The following is a 27,494-nucleotide window of genomic DNA, read 5'->3' on the forward strand; positions in this document are numbered from 1 at the left end:
TCTAGAGAACCCAGCCTAAGATTATATACTTTATAAAGTATATACTGTTAAAATCTGTCTCCTTGTCCCCTCCTGTCCTAAATGATAGGTGTTGGGGTATCTTCCCAGCATTTGCAAGTGAAGTTATTTCTGATTTCTCTCTTCATTATTATAGAGATTAAAAAAAAAAATCTCCATTTCAATAGTCTGCCCATGCATAGTTCAATCACAGGACTAATGTTTGTCTTGTTCAGCTATCTTTCCGTACCAGTGGAGGCACTGGATTAAACAACAGTGATTCTAATGTGATTGTAGCACATGTATATGTTGATTTGCCATCATCCTGAATTTTCCTGCTGAATTGCTTCTTCTCTTGTCTGTATTCCTATGGTGGTGGTGGTGTACCAGGGAGTTGATTCCGACTCATAGCGACCCTGTATAGGGATTCTGAGACTATAAATATTTATATCTACCAGTTGTTGTTGTGAAGTGCTGTCGAGTTGATTCCAACCCATAGCAACCCTGTATAGGGTTTCCGAGGAGCGGCTGGTGAGTTTGAACCGCCAACCATGCAGTTCAAACAGCTTTGTAGTCTGGCACATTAACCCACAGCGTCACACCACTGGGGCTCTGGTAGTGTAGTGGTTACGAATCGGGCTGCGAACCTCAAGGTCAGCAGTTCTAAACTACCAGCTGCTCCGCGGGAGAAAGATGAGGCTTTCTGCTCCTGTAAAGATTTACAGCCTCGGAAACCCTGTACAGGGTCGCTATGAATCGGAATTGACTCCACAGCACATAACAACAAAAACAACAAACATAGAATTGGATGAGGGCTATTGTCCAAAGAATTTTAATCATTTCCCAAGAATAAACACCAAGAATGTGGCCCCCAGACCACAATCAAGTCAAAGTTCTGAGATTACCATGGAATATGTGAATATTGTTCTGGAGCAGTGGTTCTCAATTAGGGGCAATTTTGTCCCCAGGATGTTATTGTTGTTGTTAAGTGCCGTTGAGTCGGTTCCGACCCATAGCGACCCTGTACAGGGTTTCCAAGGGTGTAAATCTTTACGGGAGTAAAAAGCCTCACCTTTCTCCCGCGGAGAGGCTGGTAGTTTCGAACCGCTAACCTAAAGGTTCGCAGCCCGATTCGTAACCGCTACGCTACCAGAGTTCTCCCCAGGATATATCTGTCAATATTTGGAGAATTGTGGGGTCACAGCATGTGTGGGTAGGCTTTCCGCTGGCCTGGACAGATTAGACATCACAGATGCAGCTAAATTTCCTGCAATATATAGGAGACAGTCCACCACAACCAAGTATTGTCCAGTCCAAGTGGCAATAGTGCCAAGGCTGAGAAATCCTCTTCTAGAAGGCAGAAACAAGGAAACTAAAGCACAAAGACAGATGGCTAGAGTCCATGATCCATTTCCAATCTCACCTTCTGACTCCGCCACTCCTGGCCCGTGTTCCCGGGAGAAGGTCAGGGCCTCCACTGGCTCTTCCTTTGCTGGGAGAGGTGGAGGATGAGTACTTTTAGCAACAGGTTGAGTGTTCTTTGGCTTGACAAATACAGGTCCTTTACCTACATGGTGATGGATTGGCCTGCGTCTATGAACGCCAGAAACTGTATAACCCATTCCACCAGGACAGATTTCCTTAAAAGCAGCTAGATTTGGGATGGGAAAATATTCCTTTTAAAAATCTAAACGTGCAAAGCTTATACAGAGGAAATTATCATGATGAATATCTCTTAATAAATCAGCAGTTATATAGTTACATTTAAAACTTCACAATACAGATGTAAAAATGTAAGCAAATGGCTTAAATTTGTTAAACTTTAGTATTTAACAGAAAAAAAACACAATCTTTTCTTTTATTAAACATTTCTCCATTAATTAAAATTTTTCTCCTAACTACTCAAGAAGTATTCTAGATAGATAACATATTTTTATGTATCAGCTGTTATATAAAAAAAATATTTATTAGCAACCCATTAGGAAATATTATGTATCACATTATATATTTCATAATACAAGGGTAAGGAAAAAATATTGTTACAGTATCATAGAAATATTAAATAAAAATATCAAACTGTGAAGCTATAGCTTCTCAACAGATCCTCCATCTAGGTCTATACACTTCTGAAAGTGGTGTTTATTTCTCTAACCCTTCCAAAATAATTCTGCACTTTTTTATTTATACTATATCAAAATCACAGTTTTGGCACCCTCGAGCAACTCAAATCATGTTCCTTTTAAATGGTCTTTGAGCTTTGGAAATGAAAAGAAGTCTGAAGGGCCAAGATCAGGGCTTTGGGTAGATGAGGTAAGGTTTCCCAGTTAAATTCTTTCAAGAAAATACATGCTACCCCTGAAGAATGAAACGGTACATCGCTGTGATGGGAAAAAAAAATTCTTCAGTGAACCTTTCCTAGGCAGTTTTCTCACCAATGCAATTTTCAGTTTCTTAAAGCTTCCACATAATAAGCCCCCATGATTATCCTGTGCCCTTCAACAAAATCTATCACAATTACTTCTTTTAAATCCTAAAACAAAGTTGCCATAATCTTCTGAGTTAACCTCTCTCCCTTGAATTAACTGGCCCAACAGATTCCTCGGAGTCTGTTTTGATTGGATCCTGCTCTGTGGATCATGTTGGTAAAACCAAGACTCATCTGTTACCATCTGTTACAATCCTCTTCATTAACTTTTATTTTGCTTAAAGACTGGTGGAAATAGCAGCTCTTCCAGCTAGCTGATCTTCACACAAAGATTCTGCCACTCATTGAACTGAAAGCTTGCTGAGACCAAGACGTTCCTTTAAAATTTTAAATGCCAAACTCTGTGAAATCCCAACTTCAGTTGCTATCACATCAGTGGTAATTCTATAGTCTTCTTCTACCACTTTCTGGACTTCAATCACAGTTTCTTCATTCATCAAGGTTGACCGTCTTCTCTTGCTTGGCTCATCTTGAGTTCCTCCTGACCCTTCCTAAAATACTTGATCCTTCTAAAAACTATAGTTTTATGTAGGTACCATAAACGTGTACTGCTTCAAAGCTTTGTGAAGATGCCTACTTAAGTTATGTTAAAAATTTGTTACTAATCTTTATTTTTCATGGTACAAAAAGTACTTTTTTTTTCCTTTTTAAGAGGTCACCATAATTAGATAAAGACAAGTGCATTACTGAGAGAACTTGTCTGCAGCCATCCACTTATCACGAAGATCAGCTTAAACACATTTTGTTTGGAAGAAACCTGCACATGCATGAACTACAACCCTAGTAGCAATACTTTTTGACTTACCCTTGTATCTTACATATTTAAGGTCTTATATATACTAAAAATATTTTATGTAGAGGAGATATTGCATATATTATACATATGTTATGCTGTATATGTATGTATAATATCAACAAAAATCAGGCTTTCTACTTTTTCTTTCAGCTTTGGTTTTCATTTCACTAAATTCAGTGACAACTAAGTTATGGGACTAGCAAGAAGGCTAAATGTAAATAAAAAGAAGAAGAAGCAAACACTATTCAGAAATAATCATGATTTGTTTTTAGTTAAAGAACACTAAGGGTTCATCCTCTGCTGACTTAAAGGGATGACTGAAGGCAGACTGGAAAGAAGGAAGTTAAGAAAAAGAAGCATGCTTAAGAGATTTCTTTCCTAAGAAATAAAGGAAATGCCAAATCAGGATCCAGTCATTTTCAAGGGAAAGGATGACTAGTGTACAAAAGGTTGATTATGACCAGCTGGTGTAATCGAGAGGATGAGAAGATACTCTATGCCCTAGAACCACTATCCAGACCAGAAATGCAGTCTTGTACTCTTAGAAAATAGACTAGATACATGATGTGCTATGCCTCCACTGAAAAGTCCTCATGAACTAACAAAAAGGAAAGATAAGGGTGGTGTGATGGTTGTGTGTCGCCAAGGAGCAAAAAAAACCCATAATCCTTTTTGTGTTGGTGCTGGAGGCAAATTAGCCAAATGCAGACACCAAGGACCACATGTCAAGCCTTTGGTTTCTACTTGATATTTTAAATTAAAATAAGTTGTTTCTCACTTCCGTTGAACAGGAAATCTTCTACTGAATGCTCTGGACCTAAAAATATCTCTCAGTATAAAGGAAATTTAAATCCTCCTTAGTGTATTAACATACCACTTTCCCTAAGATCACAAACTAAATGATGGGACTTCATTCTCATAGTTAATTAGAAAATGCAAATCTTAATGTTACTTGAAAGAACAGATATTCACAAAAGAAAACAAAGATTCCTACCAAATTTATGAAGTACTAATTAACTAAATATTATTTTCCTAAAAATTTGCATGTAACCCAAACCTGGTGAAGTGTCCATTTTTTATGCATATTACTTTCAGATTTAATTTTTGTATTTTATGGTTTTTGTATTTTGTTTATGAATTGCAATAGCTGCTATCCAAAAGGTTCTCAGTTTGAACCCACCAGCAACTCCATGGGAGAAAGATGTGGCAGTCTGCTGATGCTAAGATTTACAGCCGAGTTCTACTCTGCCCTACACGGTCACTGAGTCAGAGGCAACTCATCTCAAGAGCAATAGATTTGGTTTGGGCTTTGGTTCCTGAATTACATTCACCAGCATCCTCATTTATTTTCATTAAAAATATATATATATTGAAAAGCTACAAGAGCTTACAGAGAAATGTGTCTATGAATTTTAATGATCATTTATTTAATTTATTATTATTTCCTAATAACACATGTATCAGATCCCTCAGGAGGATACAAAGGTCTTTTGGAGATGCCTAAAGGTCCTGGTGTGGGCTAATGCGTCAGACTGCGAAGTCATTTGAACTGCAAGGTTAGTGGTTCAAGTTCACCAGCTGCTCCTTGGAAACCCTACATAGGGTCACTATAGGTTGGAATCGACTGGATGGCACTTCACAACAACAACAAAGTTATCAAACTACCAATATAGCATTCAACATTGTAGTATCCTCTACCTTGCCAGTTCTTTCTGATACTAACCACCAATAATTGTAGACCATGATATTTCAATTTTTATTCAAACCTTTCCTCTTGTGTTGATGTAAGAACTTAATGGCCTTCTGAGCAGTTAGTGTACTTCCCTAGGGGTAAAAAATCCAATCAAATAAGGAACTGAGTAGGCAGTTTTATGCCTACCCCACACCAGTGAGTATAAAGCTACTCCTATTATAATTTTCCAAAGTTTGTGGGGTACATTTCCCTTATTTTCTATTAACTCTACCTGACCCTGCTAAATAAATTGATGACTCTTTGGTATCAGTGACATTTTTGGAGAGATGAATTTATCATTTCATGGCATTAGCAAAGTATGTACCAAACAGAGAGAAAAAGAATACTCAAGTTTATTCGTTATAGATAAGGAATAATATCCAACTCCCCTTGGAAGTTGATAGAGGTTTTTGCAAGATCCCCACTTGAGTTAGTAGTTTTCTAGGATACATTCAATCATGGATACAATGCCCTCTGATTCCAATTGAAGAAATGAAGTATAATGTTCACAATGGAACCTTAACAGTACATCTGCAATAAATGAATGAACGAGCCCACCTATACAAGGCTTAGTGATTTTGCAAGTAATGAGCTACAAGGCACTAGGAAAGTGGAATGCCCTGCTTCTGGTCTCTCTACACCTGACTTTTCTTAATATGATGCTTTTCTTAATATTTACAAAGTCTAATGTTGCAGAAATGAGAAAATCTCTTTGCATGTGACTTTTCTTACTGGTTCAATCTTGTATGTCTATTGCTTCTTCCAATGTGATAACATGTTGTACTATTAAAAAGTCACCTTGAAGTCAGAAACAAAAATGAGCCAAGCTGCCAACACAGCCCTGTGTACTTGTGTAGCTGGGAACGAACATGCGCAAAAAGCCGGATATGTCTTACCTGTGCCTGGTAGGGGACATTTCTCACAGTGTGGGCCCCAGGCCTTGCCCACACTACAACAGCAGAGCTGCTTGGTGAGGTGAACAGACAGAGGGTGCATACACTGCCTTCCGGAACTGACAAGTCGGTAACAGGGTCCCTTCTCTTCAGAAATCACAGGGGTATCCGCTGAAGCAGAGAGAAAAGGCCTGACGTCACATGAGAAACAAAACACAGATCGACTTTTCACGTAATAGTAAAATCTTAATTTCAAGTCTGGATTAGAAGCATAAGTCAGAATAAATCAATCCAGATTTAGGGTGTCATCTTTCTTGGATTGTAATTTGTTTTCATGGCAGCTAGTATCCTTATTTCTTGGATTGTAATTTGTTTTCATGGCAGCTAGTATCCTGGCTTTGATTGTACTAGTCTCTGTCTGGTCCCTTCTTCCATTTTGCTGTTGTTGTTAAGTGCCACGGCATCAATTCTGGCCCATAGCAACCATGCATAGGGTTTCTGAGGAGCGGCTCATGAGTTTGAACCATTGACCTTGTGGTACAAACCAACCTTGAGGTCGAGTGCTTATCCTACAGCGCCACACCAGGACTCTTCCATTTTAGCTAATACTAAATTGATGAGAAACACTGTCAGTAAAACTCCACCTCCACAGATTATTGATAAGTGCTATCAGCAGTCATTCTGACTCATATAGACCCTGTATAGGGTTTCTGAGGAGCGGCTGGTGAGTCTGAACTGCTGACCTTACAGTTTAAACAGACCTTGTGGTCCAGCGCTTATCCCACAGTGCCACACCACAACACCTACACATATGTTTTTGTTGTTGTATGTCATGGAGTTGGTTTCGACTCATAGCAACACTGCATAGGGTTTCTGAGGCTGTAAATGTTTACAGGAGCAGAAAGCCTCATCTTTCTCCCATGGAACCACTGGTAGTTTCAAACTGTTGACTTTGAGGTTAGCAGCCCGGCTCAAAATGACTATGCCACCAGAGGTCCTTCTTACACATATAAGCTTAGTCGATTATTATCAAAGTCACTACCTTGTATGATTCTCTTATTTAGCTATTAGAGAGTGCCCTGCAGTGCATTATGTCATATGTATCTTCTAGTCATAGTATCTGTAACTCCCATCAAAGTACTTTTTCTTGATGGGTCTGGGTAAGAGAAGGTGAAGGAAGATGCTGGTGGATTATTTATGATTCAGTTGTGAGTAATTGTTAACAGGATTAATTATGAAAACTTGGAACTTTAACATGGACATGAAATGAGCCATCTCAGAAGCAGGAGGAGAAATGTCATTACACCCCAAAAGAAAAAGTCAAGAGTAGAGCATGTCCTTTGGACCCTGAGATCCCTGTGCATTGAGCCTCCTCAACCCAGAGACAGGAAGCTGTGATACTAAAGGAGTAGCAGAGGAGCAGCAGCAGCAGAACCAAGAAACCAGAGTAAGAGACAGTTCTGTTGGATTCCCAGCTTAGGGAGCAAGTAAAGCTGAATGACTTTAAGCAGGAGGCTGGCTGGCTGAGGGGCTTCCTCCATGCACTTAATTGGAGGAGCAAGGTTTGTTGATCCAAAGAGCTAGAGCCGAGTGCCTTCAGGCTGAGGCTTATGGTGGTATGTTGTTGTTGTTAGGTGCCATCGAGTCGATTCTGACCCACAGCGACCCTGTATAGGGTTTCCTAGGAGCAGTTGGTGAGCTTGAACCACCACCTTACAGTTCAAATGGCTCAGCGTCACACCAGCATTGTATGTATGGTGTGTGCTTTATCAACAGTCCTAAAAGAGCTTTGTAACATTGCTGTGGGAGAGAGTAGCCTGCCAGTGGGCATGATTGAGGAGAGGATGTCCTGACTGGAAGAATTGTGCCGTGAACATCTGACCCTAAATTGTAACCTGTTACCTTCCCCTAATAAACCCCTAATAATACTCACAGTTAGTGAGTATGGTCCCTGAGTTCTGTGTGGCCATTGTAATGAATAATCGAACCCAGCTGAGAAGGAGAGTGCATCCTGGCAGGGATGGTTTGATGCTCATTTTCTTTGCAGAGATGTAGCTGTAAGTTAGAACTTGGTGAGCAACCACAGTTTATGGAAGATTATAAAAGAGCATGGTTGATGTTTCAAGCAACCAGCTGCCCTTCTTACTCTGAGGACAAAGAGGGCAGTAAATAGTGAGGTGTGTGTATGTATGTGTGTGTGGGGGTGGTGGTGGTGACTGTGACAGGAGGCAGCTTCTGACGTGCAGGGCCTCCACACACAGGATCCTGGGCTACCCTGGCAGCACAATACAGAAGGAAATGATGATGTGCTCAGCCTCCCAGAAAGAACTGCAAAAGTACACCAATGGAAAGCAGTCTGCATTCATGAATACTAATCCTGATTCTTCTGCTACAGATTTAGATTCCGGGTGCCACTGAATTGATTTTGTCAGAGTGGAACTCTGCTCCATAGGGTTGGGTTTTCATTGGCTGATTTTCTGAAGTACACTGTCAGGCCTTTCTTCTGAGGTCCCTCTGGGTAACCTCTAACCTTTTAGTTAGCAGCCTGAACGTGTTAACCAAACCACTGCACTACCTTATGACTCTAGCTAACAGATAAAAGTTCATTAATCTAACACCTAGGAACTCTTCTGGGTTGTTGTCTGTTGTTAAGTACCGTCGAGTCGGTTCCGACCCATAGCGACCTTGTACAGGGTTTCCAAGGGTGTAAATCTTTACGGGAGTAGAAAGCCTCATCTTTCTCCCGCGGAGTGGCTGGTAGTTTTGAACCGCTGACCTTAAGGTTCGCAGCCTGAGTCGTAACCACTACGCTACTTCTGGGTACATAAAGCAAATATAAGGATAAAAAAGATACAGTCTTTTAAGAACTTTGCAGAGCAAGGAACTGATCTAGTCAAAACTGCTGAACCAAGCCAAGCTTGGGAGCCCCCTTTGGTGCCCTGTCATCCCAACCATAGCTGTTTTTTAATATCAATATCCAAAAAAGGTTTTCACAATTTGCCCTTCCTTCAACCAATCTCTCTAGCACCCTCCTATCCTTTTACTGAGTTCTAAATTTTCATTCTTCCAAAAGGACAGATATCTTGACTAGATGTTATAGGAAGCAAACTGATTCATGTAATTTGTGGAGACAGCATAGAAAGAGCACATTTTTAGAGCCAGACAGGTCTGGGTTCAAATTATGGCTCTATCACCTGTCAGCTACACAAACTAGAGGAGCTCACATCCCCTCACTAAGCCTCCCTTAAAAAGGATGGGCTGAAGTATGCAGATTAGATACAACATATGCAAAAATACAGACTAGACACAAAGCACATATTAACACCTATTACTGTTGAGTAGATTCCAAATCATAGGAATCCTATAGTCAGATAAAATAGATGGCCCTATCCTCCTCAGGGCATCTGTAGCTAGCTCAATTGCATTTCAACAATGTAATTTCAGCGCTCGGCTGTTAACCCAAAAGAAAGAGGTTTGAATCCATCCAGATGCATCTCAAAAAAGGCCTGATGATCTGCCCCCAAAATATCATCCACTGAAAACCTATGGGGCCTACCATGAGGTGGAGTCAACTTCACAGAACCATTTTTTAAAAATTTTATGATAGTCAAAGACATATTACAGATTAATTGGGGATGAGGTTGGGGATTAAGAGGAGGTGAGTACTTCCAGAAGCTTCGAAATGCACAGAACAATGTATCAAAAGGCAGCTCTACCCAGAGCTGTGATGAGAGAGACACGTGCTACTATTGAGAAGCTTTAGGTTTTAACTCTTCCCTTTCCTTTCTCTTTGCTTTCTGGAGTCTGTTCAAGTAAATTATGGAAGATTAAAGGTCACAGAGCAAGAGTAAAAGAAAATTTAAGAGCTTTATTATTATCCTCAAAAGGATAACTTGTCCCTGAAATAAATTAGTGTCTCATGTAGCATATGGATATATCTTATGGATATATCTGAATGTTACACAAGTTTTAAGAACATATACCTAGTTTTAGTATAGCCAACTCATAAATAGATTTGGCTCCAAATTTTCCTTTCCAAATTGATTGTTTGGAACTTACAACACATACTTCCATAAAAATAATGTCTGTCAATCCACAAGAGCATATTTTATACTTGTTGTTGTTGTTGTTAAGTGCCATCAAGTCGATTCCGACCCATAGCGACCCTGTACAGGGTTTTCAAGGCTGTAAATCTTGACGGGAGTAGAAAGTCTCATCTTTCTCCTGAGAAGCACCTGGTAGTTTCAAACTGCTGACCTTAAGGTTTGCAGCCTGATTCGTAACCACTTGTGGTTTAATTATAATATTAATCACATTAGTGTCGGTTCTAGGTCCAAGGGTAAAGGTTACACAGAGCAGAGCCCTGGTATTGCAATGTAGGATAAGCACTGGACTTTTAACCACAACATTGGCAGTTCAAACCCACCAGTTACTCCTGAAAACTCCTATACAGGGTTGCTATGAGTAGGAACCAACTTGACAGCACTTCACAACAACAAAATAACAGAGAAGAGCACAGCACAGCAAAGAGTTTTCTCAAGTCCTTGGCACTGACAAACTGACTTACATTTCCTTCCTATTTTTCCACACCCACCTCCTTGTATCCACCTCTTCAAGCTCGTATATATCTAGTGGCAACATCCTATTATACTAATCCTGCTCCCATATCTAAGTACTACATTTTAAACTTATCTACCATGCTTGGTCCCCAAATTAAATCAAAACTGCAAATCATCAATTCAGTATTTAAAGGAATTAATGTAAGTGTGGGAGTGGAATTATAAGAAATGATTTGTGGACTAAAACGAATCTCTGGTTGTTGAAAGCACAGGCATTGAACAAAATGTAACATTTCAGATATTTTATTACTTGGAGAATAACGCAGACTCTATCTAGCAAGCTATTCTGCCAAAACATCTTACCCTAAAAGATCTCTGTTTTCCATAGCTTTTATTTTCACCTTCCATAATTTCCTGCCCAAAATATTCTCTATAATTTCTGAGATGTCTAGTGTGTGTGTGTGTGTGTGCAAATGTGTGAGTGTTTTCCCCATATCTATTTTTAAAGTGATTCAAGTCTTTACAAAATGGAAGTAAAAGGGAAGCATTGGTTTGTAGGGCATAATCAATAAGTCCTTTGTCTTTCAATTGGGGACTATTAGGCCATGTCATTTCATTAAAGATCTCTAGCATTTTCACATTCTAATCAACATGAAAAGGAGCTATGGTAGTAGTTACTATGAGTTGGGCTGCTAATCTCACGGTCAGCAGTTCAAAACTATCGGCAGTTCCACTGGAGAAAGATGAGGCATTCTGCTCCTGTAAAGATTTACAGCCTTGGAAACCCTGTATAGGGTTACTGTGTGTCAAAATCAACTCCACAGCACATAACCATGACCACCACCACGGTACTTAAATACTGGAAATATATGCAAAACAACTGTATAGTTAATTCTGAAGAATAACTCATTAATATGATAAATATATTATTAAAAATATGGTACATATGACTACACACTCTATTTAGTCCAAAGGTCTCATCTTGTACTAAAAAATATACATATCATTGCCAAAAGAGTTCTAAAGATTTGATGGAAACTAGTGTAGTGGTTACGAATCATGCTGCGAACCTTAAGGTCAGCAGTTTGAAACTACCAGCTGTTCCACGGGAGAAAGATGAGACCTTCTGCTCCTGTAAAGATTTACAGCCTCGGAAACCCTGTACAGGGTCACTATGAGTTGGAACCGACTCCACGGCACTCAACCACCACCAATATGTGGTAGAACAGAACTCAGGAGCAATAATAAAAAGTACATCTCAGATCTTACTTGTAGGAACACTGAAACAGTATTTTTTTGGATTATAATTCCTGGTGGGAAGAGTTGATAAAATTAGGGTGAAATGATCAAGGACTTTATTTTAAAAAAAAAATTTTTTTTTCCAGAGGTATAAAACCTACTAGAAATGCTACCTTATTCAGGAAAACAAATCTTAGGCTCTTGGCTAGACACATAAGATACATCTTCAGAATGATAATAAACATATAGCTCTCTAACCAAACATAGCATTGACTCTGAAGCATATATCCAATGCTGACAACAATTCAATTATAAGACAGAATAAAAAGGTAAAATGCTTGGGTTCCCTAATGGTAAATTACACAATTTACACTTAATCATGGCCTCTAAATTGAACAATAATCTCTGCTTATACTTACAAATAAATGATACATTAATCAGTTAAATTATGAACAATAAATCTCAGTAAGCACATACACATTAATTTGGTACATACAAGAAGGTGGAAAATGTCAAAGACCACAGAGGACAGCAACAGAGTCAGAATCAAGCCATACTCACTACTTTGTTTTCACTCCCACGCATACCTCATTCAACTCTTGGATGAAAGTTCACCACTTAAGTTTTCTCCCTTTAAAACAAAATCCCTGTGGGGATGAATGTTGAGATGGAAGTATGGAGACAGATAAAGCTGTTTAGAGGGATCTAGAGAAACTGTCCTAGGAAAATAAGAACCACTGGGTCCCTATTTTGGAAAATTGGCTGTTAAAAATAAATTCTGGGAGGGTCAAATGAAAAGAATGATTCTAGGAACTCTGGTAGCATAGTGGTTACGAATCAGGCTGCAAACCTTAAGGTCAGCGGTTCGAAACTACCAGCCTCTCCGCCGGAGAAAGATGAGGCTTTCTACTCCTGTAAGGATTTACACCCTCGGAAACCCTGTACAGTGTCGCTATGGGTCGGAACCGACTTGACGGCACTTAACAACAACAACTCTTGGCATTAGTTATTCTAAGTGAGCTCTGATATCGTAGTGGTTACAAATCGGGCTGCAGACCTTAAAGTCAGCGGTTCAAAACTACCAGCTGCTCCGCGGGAGAAAGATGAGGCTTTATACTCCCGTAAAGATTTACACCCTCGGAAACCCTGTACAGGGTCGCTAAGAGTCGGAACCCACTTGACGGCACTTAACAACAACAATAGGGCCATTGTAGAGTTAGCCTATTTATCCTGTAGTTGGCAGGAGAGATTAAATAGCAGCTCTCCTTAAATTACAACTCACTGAAAACCTTACACAGTTTTACTCTGTGTACAATCAAATTTATTACTACTACTGCTATTAAAAGGAGTTCTGGTAGTGTTGTTGTTGTTAAGTGCCATCGAGTCAATTCTGACCCATAGCGACCCTGTATAGGGTTTCCAAGTAGCAGCTGGTGAGCTTGAACCACCGACCTTGCAGTTCAAACGGCTTTGCAGTCTGGGGCATTAGCCCACAGCACCACATCAGAACTACGAATTGATCTTAGCCAACCTCCTTGTAGAGTTGATTACATTATATTAGATGGGACTGCTAACCTTAGGGTCTGCAGTTTGAAACTACCAGCCATTCTGCAGGAGAAAGGTGAGGCCTTCTACTCTTGTAAGGATTTACAGCTTTGGAAACCCTATGCAGGGTTGCTATGAGTCAGAACTGATTCCACGGCATACCACCACCACACCACTATTATTAAAATGGTTACTATTACCACCATAATTGTTGAGTGACTGGGAGGACTATATTACCAGGGACTAGTCAAGAAGGAAAATTGGTTTTAGAAAGCAAGCAGGCTATCTAGCAGTAATTTACCCATTCCAATTTGTAAAATACGACGTAGAATTGTGCTGTTTAAAACATGAAACACTAATCCATTGCCCACATGTTTTATCTGGATTAAATTTAAGTTAAATAAAAATAACAATGCAATTCCTCAGCCATATTATTCAGATTTCAAGTAGTCACAAATGACTACTGACTATTGTATTGGACAGCACAGGTAAAAACTATACAGATTCACCATTATAGAGCGCTCTATTGGATACTCTTTAGCTGGCAAACTTGTCCTATGAAGGGTCTGTGATAATTAAGGTTTTGTGTCAACTTGACTGGGCCAGGATTCTCAGTGGCTTGGCAGTTGACACATAGCTATCATTCATAATAAGATCTAATATAACATAATCAACTCTACAAAGAGGTCTGCTATGACCAGTAAATCAATTGAAAGGATGTTTCATTTAAAGTGTGGCCTCCTTCCACTAAATTAGACATTCAGGCAAAGCTTGCTTGCTCTCTGCTGGGTCTGGATATTGCATCTGGCTCATCCTCTGACCTCTTGTTCTTTGGACTTGAGCCAGTGGCCTGCTTTATTACTTGTCAATCTTGGGAGATAAGCCAGTAACTTGGTGGAAGGCTGATTACATCAGACCACTTCCACCATGGAAAAGGCAGCGTTTTGTTCTTATTTGAATTGATACTCCCTTTGGATATGGACTTTCCTTCCCTAAACGCAATGTTTCCACCATAACTAACCTCAGTAGATTTGTAGAATGCTATCCACAGTTGTGGTATCCCACACAGCATCACCTCAAGGGCCTCACTTCACAGCAAATGAAGTGTGGCCATGGGCCCACACTCATGGAATTCACTGGTCTTACTTTGTTCCTCATCATCCTGAAGTAGCTGGCTTGATCTAATGATGGGATGGACTTTTAAAGACACAATTTCAGTGCCAGCTAGATGGTAATAACTTGAAGGGTTGGGGTACTGTTCTCCAGGGGGCTCTAAGCCAGCATCCAACATATGGTGCTGTTTCTCCAGTAGCCAAGATTCAGAGAGTCAGGAACCAAGGGGCGGAAATTAAGTCGTACCACTCATGATTTACTCCTAGTGACCCACTAGCAAAATTTTTGCTTCCTTTCCCATCAACCCTATGGTCTTCAAGTCTAGACATTTTAGATTCAAAGGGAGGAGTACTCTCACCTGGAGACACATCATCGATTCTACTGAACTTGAAGCTAACAATGAGCCCTGGCCATTTTGGTTTCCTCATGCCTCTGGATCAACAGGCAAAGGGAGTTACTGTATTCCGTAATGTGTTAGATCTTGATTATGAAGGAAAAATTAAGTTGACATTACATAATGGAGGTAAAGAAGAGTATTGTGGAACCCAGGAGATGCCATAGGACATCTCTTAGTACTATCATGCCCTGATATTAAAGTCAATGGCAAACTACAGCAACCCAATTCCAACATGATTACTAATGGCCCAGACCTGTCAGGAATGGAGGTTTGGGTCATCTCACCAGGCAAAGAACCATGACCAGTTGAGGAGATTTCCAAGGACAAAATAATACAGAATGGGTAGTGGAAGAAGGTAGTTTTAAATACCAACTACAACTACATGACCACAGAAATGAGGACTATAATTGTATTTTTTTTCTTGCATGTGTGCATCAAATATTTTTGTATTGTTAACTTACAAAATATAAGATGTAAATGGGGTTAGTGTTTTGGTTGTACGCATGTTAGTTGTATCATGTTAGGTGCAAATACGATTTTATAATTTTATTTAGATATTACATATGACTTAAATTACTAAACTCCTGGCCTTCATTTCCCAGTGTGTAAAATAATAATAATGTATTTCATACAAAAATGTTGTGGGAATTAAAAAAAAATGTTGTACATACATATGACTGCATGGAAGCGATCTGCCCTACCTCTTATGAGTTCTATGCCTATGGCAGACGGTTCTAAGCACTTTTGTCTCTAACTCTATCAACTAACTCCACTTCCATGGGTCAAGAATATTATAAAATACCAGAAGTCCTGGCCTGGCTCAAAAGTCTTTTATCTGGACCCTTCCTACTGAACATGTGGACATACTCTCATAGCTCCCCACTTGTAGCTCTTGAATTCCTAAAGAAAATTTAATTGTAGTTCTGGAAGCCAGAAGAAAGTCTTGCTTCTCTGTGAAGGTTATTCTACTTCTCTTGGATTTGACTGACAAGTCCTAAAACATTCACCTTTCCTCAAAAAATAGAGGTAGATCTCCAAAATGGTGCTACAGCATCCTAAACCACAGACCCGGAGATCAGAGGCTGGAAATGCCAACATCTTCCAATGTTCTTCCTATCAGCTTTGGTGAGTCAAGGACAAAGAGTGGGTAAGGAGAGAAAGTGAAAATGGCTGCAACCTTTGGCTAGAGTTAAGGAATTCTGAGGGTGTTCACCTCAGTGCATTTGAGAACAGGGAGCGCTTCCCGATGCGCAACTGTTGCCAAGTGCATTTCTTGGAGTTCCCAGAGTCGGCTCCACCCTTTATGGTCTGGATATGCCCAAAACCCACGCTGCCTGAGCAGATGTTGTTTGTATGCTCTATCTCAAGCTGTTTTCCTACCTCTCGAGAATATATATTACAAATGACAATTTGTTCAATGTCTCTATTTTCTCTTTTCTGGTGATTTCAGTATCTTTCTGGAGTCCTTGTGTGGTACAAATGATTAACATGCTGGGCTACTACCTGAACAGCAGCAGGTTTAAGTTCACTTACAGGTGCCTCGAAACAAAGGCCCTGTGATCTACATCTGAAAATTACCCACTGAAAATCTGAAGGTGCACAGTTCTACTCTGACACACATGGAATCACTGAGTCAGAAACGACTCAATGGTAGCCAGCTCTTCATAGTCCTTTTCTACTCCCTGTGAGCTACTATCCACAAAGGTGGTGGTTCAGAGTCATCAGCAGCATCACTGGAGAAAGATGAGATTTTCTGCCCCCTTAAAGATTCACAATCCTAGAAACCAAACCCTATGTAGGCTTCTTATGAATCAGAAATGACCGGATAGGTTTGGGTTTTGTTTGGTTTGTAATTATTAATGGTACCAACATCTTCCCAATCTTGTTACCTTTGTCCCCTATCATGTGAAAATCCCCATTTTCTCTGTTTCTTCCCAACTGTCTTCAGACTTCCTTGACCTAGACCTTCAAAAATATAATTCCTCCTTAAGTCAGTCAGGACTGGCCCATGTCTTAATTGTTAATGGAAACCCACATACTTCTGTGATGTTATACATGGTGAAATTAGAGGAAAGAGAAATAAATCTGCCCATTAAACACTGGTATGTTCCCAGGTTCAAACTCAAAACTGGAACATTTAACAAACGCAAGCTTCTTATAAAGCTTATCATTTCAGCTGGTGTAGCTGAACCGTGAAATTGATTTATTTTTCAAATAAAAATGGATGGTTGTTTAACAAGTTCAGTATTATTTAGGCAATGACAGGAAAAATAAATGGTAAGGAAATATGCAAGTGTTTAAAACATCTCATTGGCAGATTTCTACAATCTTACTAAAATCGGGAAGACTGCCCTTAACTCTAGACATCAGACCAAGTCAATGTTTAATAAAATATTTTGTGACCAGCTCACAAAATTTACCCAGTATGCAGCCCTCAATGCAATTATTTTAATAAAATTAGAAGTCCAATTAATTAATGGGGGGAAATTTTCACAACAAATTCTGTATCTATACTCTATAATCTTTCACATTTAAATTATAAAACTATTGAAAATATTTTCTTATGCAATTCAAGGCAGCCAGAAATTATACCTAAATTACCTGGATATGGTCAACAATGCGACTTTTGGCCCAAAATTTCTAAATCCTTGCATCAGTTTTCAAACGTTATCTTGTATACAAACATAATTTTATAGCAGATTTTCACATTTCATCCAGAAACCCTATAATTAGGTATCTGTCTGTTTCTAGATCAAAACTATTGTAAAAAGAACATGGAGAAAAGGACTTACGTGCAAAATTTCCTAATCTGCATTTGACAGTTTTTAAAGGAAAACAATAGTAATTAGTAACAGCACTCCAAAGCTTCCAACTCATTTCAATGAACAAATGAGACTGTCATTTAAAAATTTTACTACCTGTGTCTGATTGCATCATCTTTATGCCTCACAGTTTAGAACACAAAGTTAAGGAGCTCTACATAGCTAAGAATAAATGACAGTAATATCCTTACGAAGAATGTGACTTGGGGACAAGAAACAACAGCTTAACATATTCAAAGCCACATTACAAATATATAAGTGAAAAAGAAAAAACTTAGCAGGTCAGAAACTAATACAGAATGCTTTGAAAAATGTCTTACCAGACTTCCACCAAGAATTTGTTTAAAAATTTTAAACTTTAATTGTACATATGGCTTTAAAAAATCTGTAGAATTTTGTATACTTATTTATGTGGTAGTGGACATAAGTATCATGAAAATAAGTCAAGAAATATTATTCACTTAAGAACTTTATACCTAAAATGCATCCATCTCTTACTGGCATATGATTTATACTAATTACACTGGATTTGTGTGTGTGTGTATGCGTGTTTAGAGGGGAGTTTCTTTGATGTAACTATATATTTTCTGAAACAAAATTAAAACAAATGACTTAGTGGAGGATTTTTACCCCTACAAATTAAAATAAAAATAAATATCTTAAGAGATAGCACTTATAAGATAAAATATCATTAATTTATGGGCATTTTTTGTGTTTTTTGAGGAGCATAAAATAGACTATTTTAAATTAGAAGAGAACTAGTAAATATGAGATACAAGACCTTGGTAACTAATTCCTAGTCTTCTCCAAGTGAGAAAGTACAATGAGACATAATGAAATCTGATTCCAGTGATTCAGAATTTGGAATATTTAAAGGACGAAGCCAAAATAAAATTTAACTCTGCTAAAGAATACTTAAAATGTTGATGAAGGAAAAACCTGTTCTCATCTCTCAAGCACAAACAAAAAGTTGGTATCTTAATTTCAATGAAATCTTTTCTTTTTATTAATGTATATTACATCAGTGTACTTGATTTCTGCCTAGTTTTTGCTGTTATATATATCTAAATGCAGTAAAATACCTTTTTGATAAGTTTCCAAAATACAGATTTATTTTACAGTATCAGATTGGCCTCCACAATCTTGTTATAATTAAAGAGGACTGACTGCATATTTCCTCTTTTTATATATGTACATGTACAAAAACTCCAAAGACAACTGATCAAAAAGAGGCACAAAAAGTGATCATTACTTACGAATGCAACTTGAAAAGGTCGGATCTGGCCCAAATCCCATTTTGCAGGTACATCTATAGCTGCCCATGGTATTCAAACACTCACCATTAGGGCACACACCTTGTAGTTGGCATTCATTAATATCTGCAAAAAAAACCCCACACAATTCTTTTAGAATGAGGAGACAAGTTCTGTGGAACAAGCTCTGGCTGTGAACTGCATTTACTTACCTTTCCACAATAATTACCTGTTAGTTACAATAAACAAGGGATGTTAGCAGGTTTATTGCAGGAGGTACGAGTCATTAAAAATCGAACCAATGCACACTTATTGAGCATCTACAATTTATACAATAAATATTTATCATGCACCTCCTACATGCTAAGTTCTGTCCTAGGTAGTTCACTAGTGAACAAAAGAGTGTCACAGTGTATGTTGGGGACAACAGTAGGACAGTGGTAGTATTCTCACCTTCCATTCAGAGCCCGATTCAGTTCACAGCCAATGTGTCTACTACACAGTCACTATTGGCTGTCAGGGGAACATGCTGCTAAGATGCTGACCAAATATCAATGGAACGTCCAGACTAGGATGGGCTAGGGAAAAAGGCCTGGTGATGTACTTCTAAGTCAGTAGAAACCCTTTGGATCACAATGGTGAGATCTGTAATCAATCATGAGAATGGAGCAGGAACAGATAGTGTTTCATTCCTTTTGCCTGAGATCCCAATGAGTCTGGGTCAACTTGACAGAAGACACACACAACAACAACAACAGTGTATGCCATACATTAAGGAGCACATAAGTAAGGCAAAAATCTCTCCTACTGGAGGCATTTACAATCTAGCTTTGCATACAAATAATGTGAAAATTTTAAGAAGCGTTACAGCAGTTCCAAGACATCACAACAGAAAGAAGTTAAATTATGAAATTGTCCATATGGACAGGAAGAACCACTGTTGTTAAGTGGCACCGAGTTGGTTCAGTGATCCTGTATAGGGTTTCCAAGGAGCAGACGGTGAATGGTAGCATCAACCTTGCAGTTAGCAGTCCAGTGCTTAGGAAGGTAAAAGTAGTGGAGATTTCAGGTAAAGTTCCATCAGGATGTTAAACATTGGGATGTACAAGTCTGGGGAAGAGTTGGATGGGGAAGTAAGAAAAGAAATGTTCTGTGTGGTTTGACACTGGAACACAAACATGGAAACTAGCAATGGGAAGGGGCTCATGAAATTGTGAGCCAAACTGATGGCTGGGATAGAATTTTCAGGAAGGTAAAGAAGTGGAAATAACACTGGAAAGGTAGGCTGTTAAGCCATGCTAAGTTTGGAATCAATTAGAATTGAGAACAAGTAGCTATAGAAAAGGTTTCTGAGCAAAAGAAAGAGGCAATCATAGGAAGACAGTAGGGAAATTCATCTGTTCAGCACATGGCTTGGTGAGAAGAGACTAAAAGGTTGATGGAAGCAGGAATGCCAGTATGAGACTGGGAACAAGACCAGTTTGGTGACAGTGGTAATAGTCAGGAAGGAAAGGACTGGCTGGGAAATTGTTTTTTAGAAAACAACTGGCAATAGATGGTGTTTGACTGGCCAACACAGTACTAGAAATTAGGAGAATGGAGTCATAGATACCTAGAAGGGCTTCTAACCTGAGAGAAGAGACAAAAGATACTGTTGGTTTTATGGAATGTCTGAGGGGAAAAGAGTGCAGAAAGATACAGAGATCACTTTTATATTTCAAAGTCACAGTGGGATAACCAAGGATAAGTATTTACCAGCAACAAATGATTCAGGAATAAAGTGAAAGAGGAAAGCTGGCCATGAAGACACTTAGATATAGTGATGATAGCATACAACATAATGAATATAATCAATGTCACTGAAGTGTCCACATCAAAAAAAAAAAGTTAAACAGGCAAATGTTTTGTCATATGTGAGAAAATCAGTAATTTTATAAAGGAGATATAAAAAAAATGTGAGGTTTTAAGAAGGCAGATTATAATTTGCTCTTCAAATATGATTCAGTAAAAATGAGAAAAATGTGATTAATTACAAGTGAAAATTCTCTTCAGCCTGTTAATTCTATGCAGTTCGTTAGCAGTTAACCAAACTATCAGCATTCCCATTTCAAGTAACACTTGTTTATTTTAATTATTAGTTCTTCTACAAACTTTTACTTAGGATCCTAAAACATTAATTTTATAAATTGATATCAAGCATAATGGTGAAACATTACTAACAGTATTCTCACATATAAAAGCAAATGCAACCCTTAATAAATAAGATCTTGCTTATATTTCATCATCTGTTGTTGGTAAGTACCTTGGAGTCAGTTCCAACTCCTAGTGACCCTGTATAGGGTTTCCAAGGAGCAGCTGGTGAGCTTGAACCACTGACCTTGCAGTTCAAACGACTTTGCAGTCTGACACATTAGCCCACAGTGCCACACCAGGACTCTACTTAGGGTCATATATTATTCAACATTCAGTCTTTAATTTAAATTCAATGACAAATATGACTATTTCAATCACATTTAAATGACAGGAGTTAACAGACAGCATTTGTGGAATAAATTCTACAGCATTCTAACTTGGGTTCAGTTGGATACTGGTCCAGCTAGATTATATTTGGCACAGAATACAGTCTAGCACCTGAGCACATGATTCTTTACCAGAGTTGTGCTTTGCTGCAACAGTACCATAACTCATTCTCCTTAAGAAAACCACCAAGAAGGACCAGGAAGAGTGCCAAGTCAAGTTGGGGCTTACATGGTACAAGTGAAGCCCCTATCATATGTCCCAACTTGAACCTCAAGCTTGGGTAGCCAGCCAGTTATGGTCAAAATGCTAGACAGAATTTCCACTCCTGTGCTTCACTTCATATCTCCACTACGGTATGGTTATTGAACTGAGCCGGACTACATATATCCCTGTTCACTGGTTGAACCACTATACATTCCATGATCACCCAGAATTTTTCCTTGTCTGAGGGTTTCTATGATAGTACTGTCTCAGTCTCATTGCTAACTGCCATGTCACGATGGAGGTTTCCCTGATTACAAATAAATACTTGATTTAAACTATTGCTTGTCTTTTTTTATTTTCCTCAACAATGCCCACTGTCTCAACCATGATGACATGGGGATTTTTAAAGGAACAAATGGTACAGCCAGGAAGGAACTGAAAAATCTAGGAGGAAAGAACATTATGTATCACTCCTTTTAGCACCTCTACTCCAATCACCATGTGCTGCCACCACTATCAGCATCATCGCCTTAATTTTGGTCCCAGGAAGCTAGAAGCATGACCTTTCTCCCAAGGCAAACTCATACCTTTCAGAAAAACTTCTATTTCCTTCAACTGCTTCAATTTCACTTCTTCACATTTTCTAAAGTCCCTAAACTGGAAATTTACTTAAGTGTTCTCTTTTTAATTTATATACAGTAAAATACACCAGTCTCAAGTGTGCAACTTCATGGATTTTTGCATCCATATATGTTTGTATGGGTGTATCCACCATGTGTGTGCACATACTGTGTAACTGCAGTCAGATCATCACGAGGAGCATTTTCATTATCAGTCAATATCCTGTCTCCCACAGGAAAACCACTATTCTAACTCTTCTTATAATAAATCAGTCCTGTTCTTGAACTTATATATATATAAAGGGAGTCATATTGTGTCTACTTTTCATCTGACTTACTTTATTCATTATTATGCCTGTTAAATTGACGAGTGTTACTATTGGTATAGTGTTTATGAGTCAGGCTGCTAACCTCAAGGTCAGCAGTTCGAAACTACCAGTTGTTTTGCAGGTGAAAGATGAGGCTTTCTGTTCCCATAAAGATTTACAGCCTCGTAAACACTATGCTGTGAAGAGTACTGGTGTGGCTCTGTGGGTTAATGCACCAGACTGCAAAGCCAATTGAACTGCAAAGTGGGCGGTTGAAACTCACCAGCTGCTCCTTGGAAACCCTATACAGGGTCCTGTGGGTGGAAATCCACTCGATGGCACTTAACAACAACAACAACAACAAATACTATGCTGGCTCACTGTGAGTCAAAACTGACTCCATGGCACACAGCCATTATCACTGCATGTATCAGTCTTCCATCCCTTTTTTTCACTGTTGTATTATATCCCACTGTGTGAGTATACTAACATTAATTTATCCATTCTATATTGAGAGACATTTAGAATGTTTCCAATTTGGGGTTACTTTGAACAATGCTGCATAAAACTTGCCTTCTGGTAGACTGAAGTACTCACTTACTTTGTAGTCTACAAGGGAGCTTATAAAAGTTTGTGGAAAAAGCAATTGAAAGATAATGGAATTTTCCCACTTTTTTTTTTAAACATGGGAGATCATCAGTTTTACATTCATCCCATTGTATTTTGTTTCATTGCAATGATTACAATACCCTCCATGCATCATCAAACTACCAAAGGGTACACCCCACAGGCCCGCTCCCCTCGGCCGACAGCACACATCCCTTCTCCCTCCCTGAGTCCAGTGTCCCCAGCCGCTCCATCTGTCCATGTCATTGTCTCTGCCTCCATATCTACCATCACTGCTTCTGTGGGTAGGGTACCACACTCCGCTCTTCTCACTTGGTGGTTCCAGGGACCTCCACTCCTGGACTGCAAAATCAATTACTCCCCTCCTTTTGTTACAAAACATCTACCTTCACATTAATTGTTCCCTGTTTTGAGCTACTACATCCATCAGTATATGTAAAGTTCATCAAATTGTAGCAATTTTTTTTCCCCCTCTTCTTTCTTCTTCTAGTCAAGTTCTGATCATCCAGCCATTGAAGCCAGGTCAAGTAGGTACTATCTGCAAGTGTGAGTGTTTTTATGCATCTCCCCTCGCTTCATATCAGCTGGATGCTTCACTCTCCAATCTAGTCCTTTGTGGCCATGTCACTACTTCTGGGCCCAGGAGTCCCCAGCAGTTGCCACACTGCCGGCCATCCAGGTCTCCACCTGGGTTCACAGGTTTGAATGTGTTCGGACTTAGCTCACAACTTCATTGCTGTTTTCTCGCACTTTCCCTTACAGGGGACCAATGTGGTCACCAGCCAGACCACATGCCTGCTCATGTTTTCACCCCGAATCTCAGTCTTGGAAGGGGTTTGCCCTGAGGCAACCCAACCACTTACATTGATGGCTCCCGGGCGAACAGCTTGCTTGTTCTTGTACTAGTCAATCAGACTTGCCATTATTTTTTATTTTTCCTGCAGGTCTTTCTTTCATGAACTATGTTCTGTTCTTCTAGCTGCTCCAGGCTGGTCTACTTGTCCTTTCAAGTGGAAACTTCCAACCTCAGATGATTCTGGATGGGGTTCAGAACTCCACCTATGGTCTTATGCAATAAAAAAGGCTCCATAGGAAGCCTCTTTCACTGGGCAACTTCTAGCTCCCTTTAAGGTATTCCAATCAATTACAGGTTAAAGACGGACTTATAAGTTTTCTATTGTGGTATTCCTGTCTATTCATTTCTCTCCCCCTCCATTTTACAATGGTAGGCAAGGGAAACCAAGATTCAAAAGACAGCCAAGCATCTTAACATTATTCCCCTCTTGTATGCATTCAAACCATGCCTCAATCCCTGTATCCTGGAGCCCTGTTATTCCAAGGCTGTGCATGCATCATCATTTATCTCTGTCCCACTTAGCCCATGCGAACCTGCCTAACTGTTCTCCCATCAGCCTTGTTCTTCCAGTCCCCCCTTATTGTGTATTGCCACCCCTTGCCTCCCCCTAGCACCCAAGCTATTCTGTTTCTACTCCCTACCCTGTGCTCTATCTTACCCTCCCTCCTTCCCCTCACCTCATACCATATATCCCGGTGATCAGCAAATACACATAAAATTTTTTGGGGGTGGGTTTCTTTTTCTTAATCTTTTACAATAATGGTCTTATGCAGTATTTCTCCTTTTGTGACTGCCTAATTTCATTCAGCATAATGTCCTCAAGGTTCACCCATGTTATGCAGTGGCTTGCAGCTTCCTTGTTGTTCTTCAAAGTAGCGTAGGATTCCATTGTGTGTATGTACCACAGTTTGTTTATCCATTTTTCAATTGATGCACACTTAGACTGTCTCCATATTTTTGCTATTGTAAATAGTGCTGCTATGAACATTGGTGTGCATATATCTACTCATGTTATGGCTCGTATTTATTGTGGGTAGATACCAAGTAGATGAATTGCTAGATCATAAGGTATTTCTATTTCCAACCTTCTGAGGAAGTGCCATATTGCTTTCCAGAGTGACTGGACCATTTTGCAATCCCACCAACAACGTATGAGGGTCCCAGTCTCTCTGCATCCTCGCCAGCATTTGCTGTCCTCTACTTTTTTGATCTTCGCTGTTATTGCTGGTGTGAGATGATTTCTCATTGTTATTTTGATTTGCATCTCTCTTATGGCTAATGATCATGAACATTTCTTCATGTGTTTGTTGGCTGCCTGCATCTCCTCCTTGATGAAGTGTCTGTTCATATCCTGTGCCCATTTTTTAATTGGCTTATTTGTCTTTTTCTTGTAGAGGGGTTGTAGTTTCCTATATATTTTAAGAAATTAGTCCCTTGACTGATGTATCATTGCAAAAGATTTTTTCCCATTCTCTGGGTTCCCTTTTTACTCTTTGGGTGAAGTCTTTTGATGCACATAAATGTTGAATTTTTATATGCCCCACTCATCTATTTGTCTACTTTTATTTGTGTCATTTAAAAAATGTTTGGTAATCTTTGTATGCCTTGAAGTAGAGCCCTCACATTTGTCCCTGTTTTTTCATTGATGACTTTCATAATTTTGGGATTCACATTTCGGTCTTTAATCCATGCTGAGTTGGTTTTTGTATAGGGCATGAGGTAAAGGTCTTGTTTCAATCTTTTGCCTATCACTTTCCAGTTCGGCCAGCACCATCTGTTAAAGAGACTATCTCCTCCCCATTTAACATACCTAGGCACTTTGTCGAAAATCAGTTGGCTGTATGTGGATGGGTTAATTTCTGGATTATTGATTCTGTTCCATTGATCAATGTATCTTTCTTTGTCCCAGTACCAGGCTGTTTTGACCACTGTAGCCATGTCATAAATTTTGAACTCGGGGAGTGAGAGGCTACCAACCTTGTTCTACTTCTTAGGCAGTGCTTTGCTTATCCTGGGTTTACCATTAACTCTTTGAAACCCTCTTTTATATCTAAGAATAAGATTTCTGGGTCGCTAGAGACGGTTCATGTTTACTTTAATACAAGTTATCAAACATTTGTCCAATCTGGTTACACCGATTTACACTCCCAGAACTAGTTATTACACAGACTCATCAACTTACTGTACCAGTCATAATTTGCACTTGTAATGTCAGGTTGTATTGTACATTTCCTTGATAAGAAAGATACTGAAATCTTTTTCTATAATTATGAGTCATTTGTACAAACCAAGTGTATTATAAAATACAAATATCTACAGAAAGATTATAGATCAGTAAGACTGCACCATTTAACACTCTGGTAGGGTCTATCTATATGCCTTTGGGTTGCCACAGTGAAAGGGGAACACACAGTGGGTAGATACCAGGGCTGGTAAACATTAAAAAGTGTGGGTTCGCCTCCTTTAACAAAGAACTATTCTGTCAAAAATATCAGTAGAGCCCTCACTGTGAAAATCAGAGGATTAAAGTTTGAGCTTGTAGAGTGCAAAAGGAACCATTCTGAATCGAGGCTGTCTGAGGAAGATGGGATGGAGGTAAGAAATGGCTATTCAGAGGACTTGAAGAGTGTAATTTACTTGAAGTTGGGTCACTCCTGGTTATCTCTGAGACTATGTCTTAGACAGGAAAGACTGGAGGTTCAGCTAGAAGGAAAACAGAGACCAAGTCCCAAGGCCAGAGTCCCAGCACTACAATGTCTGACCAAGTCACTAATATGATTTGCCAGATATATGATTTGCAGCCCTGCTCTATGGAGCCCTGCATATCCTAAAACCATGATCTAAGCAAAGTAGTTACCTTTTATCTGCTTCAAATACTATAATAAGAAGGGAGACCGGCAGAAGAATGTAGAACACAGGGAGGTTTGCAAGGGGACAGAGGTAAACACTGCTATAAACGCAAGCCTGGAACAACAGTGATCTGTGGGCAGATACATGGACACATACATAGACTGAAAGGGTATGCAATGGTGAGTGGGAGTGTATATAAGGATTTGAAAAAGAATATCCCTTTGCTGTAAACACATGTGTAAATATGGTGGAGCATATGTGGGACAAAATGATGAAAACTTACCTGTTATCCAACACTTGAAGCCAGTGAGTTGCTGGGCCTGGGAACTCAGGACCACAGTCTTCAGGCATACGAGTCTACAAGGACAATGTTTACATCCTACTCTGGTGAGTAGCAACTGGGATCTTAAAAGCTCATGAGCTGACTAACCAAGGGGCTAGAGTTTTAGTCTGCATTACAGGTCAAAAGCTCTCCAGTATAGATTCCAGCCTGACTAATTCGACCCTATAGCGAGCGGACAGCCAATTCTCCATCTTTGGAGCGAGCGTGCCTGAAGGAGCCAGCATTCACCGAAGACCCACCTGAAAGAGGGATGTCATCTGCATTTCCATTGAGGTTCCCCCGGCAAGAGCACCAATGAGCCAGCCACAGCAGAGAAGACTTTAAGAACTGTTTAA

General features: G+C 39.4%; 1 protein-coding gene across 4 annotated transcripts in view; it reads right to left on the minus strand.

Annotated features, from left to right (window-relative positions):
* The window catches only part of LTBP1 (latent transforming growth factor beta binding protein 1), a 636,211-nt gene that overhangs the window by 190,190 nt on the left and 418,527 nt on the right, over positions 1-27,494 (minus strand). For 2 of the 4 annotated variants that reach the window (XM_006835152.1, XM_006835153.1), the window contains 3 exons: positions 18,835-18,957; positions 5,907-6,074; positions 1,421-1,648 (listed from right to left, as the gene is read on the minus strand). In XM_006835152.1, coding sequence (XP_006835215.1) covers positions 1,421-1,648; positions 5,907-6,074; positions 18,835-18,957 — 519 coding nt within the window. The remainder of the gene's footprint in view (positions 1-1,420; positions 1,649-5,906; positions 6,075-18,834; positions 18,958-27,494) is intronic. The other 2 variants (XM_006835155.1, XM_006835154.1) reach the window with 1 other exon arrangement.

The sequence above is a fragment of the Chrysochloris asiatica genome, unplaced genomic scaffold (assembly GCF_000296735.1).
Source record: "Chrysochloris asiatica unplaced genomic scaffold, ChrAsi1.0 scaffold00016, whole genome shotgun sequence".
NCBI lineage: Eukaryota > Metazoa > Chordata > Mammalia > Afrosoricida > Chrysochloridae > Chrysochloris > Chrysochloris asiatica.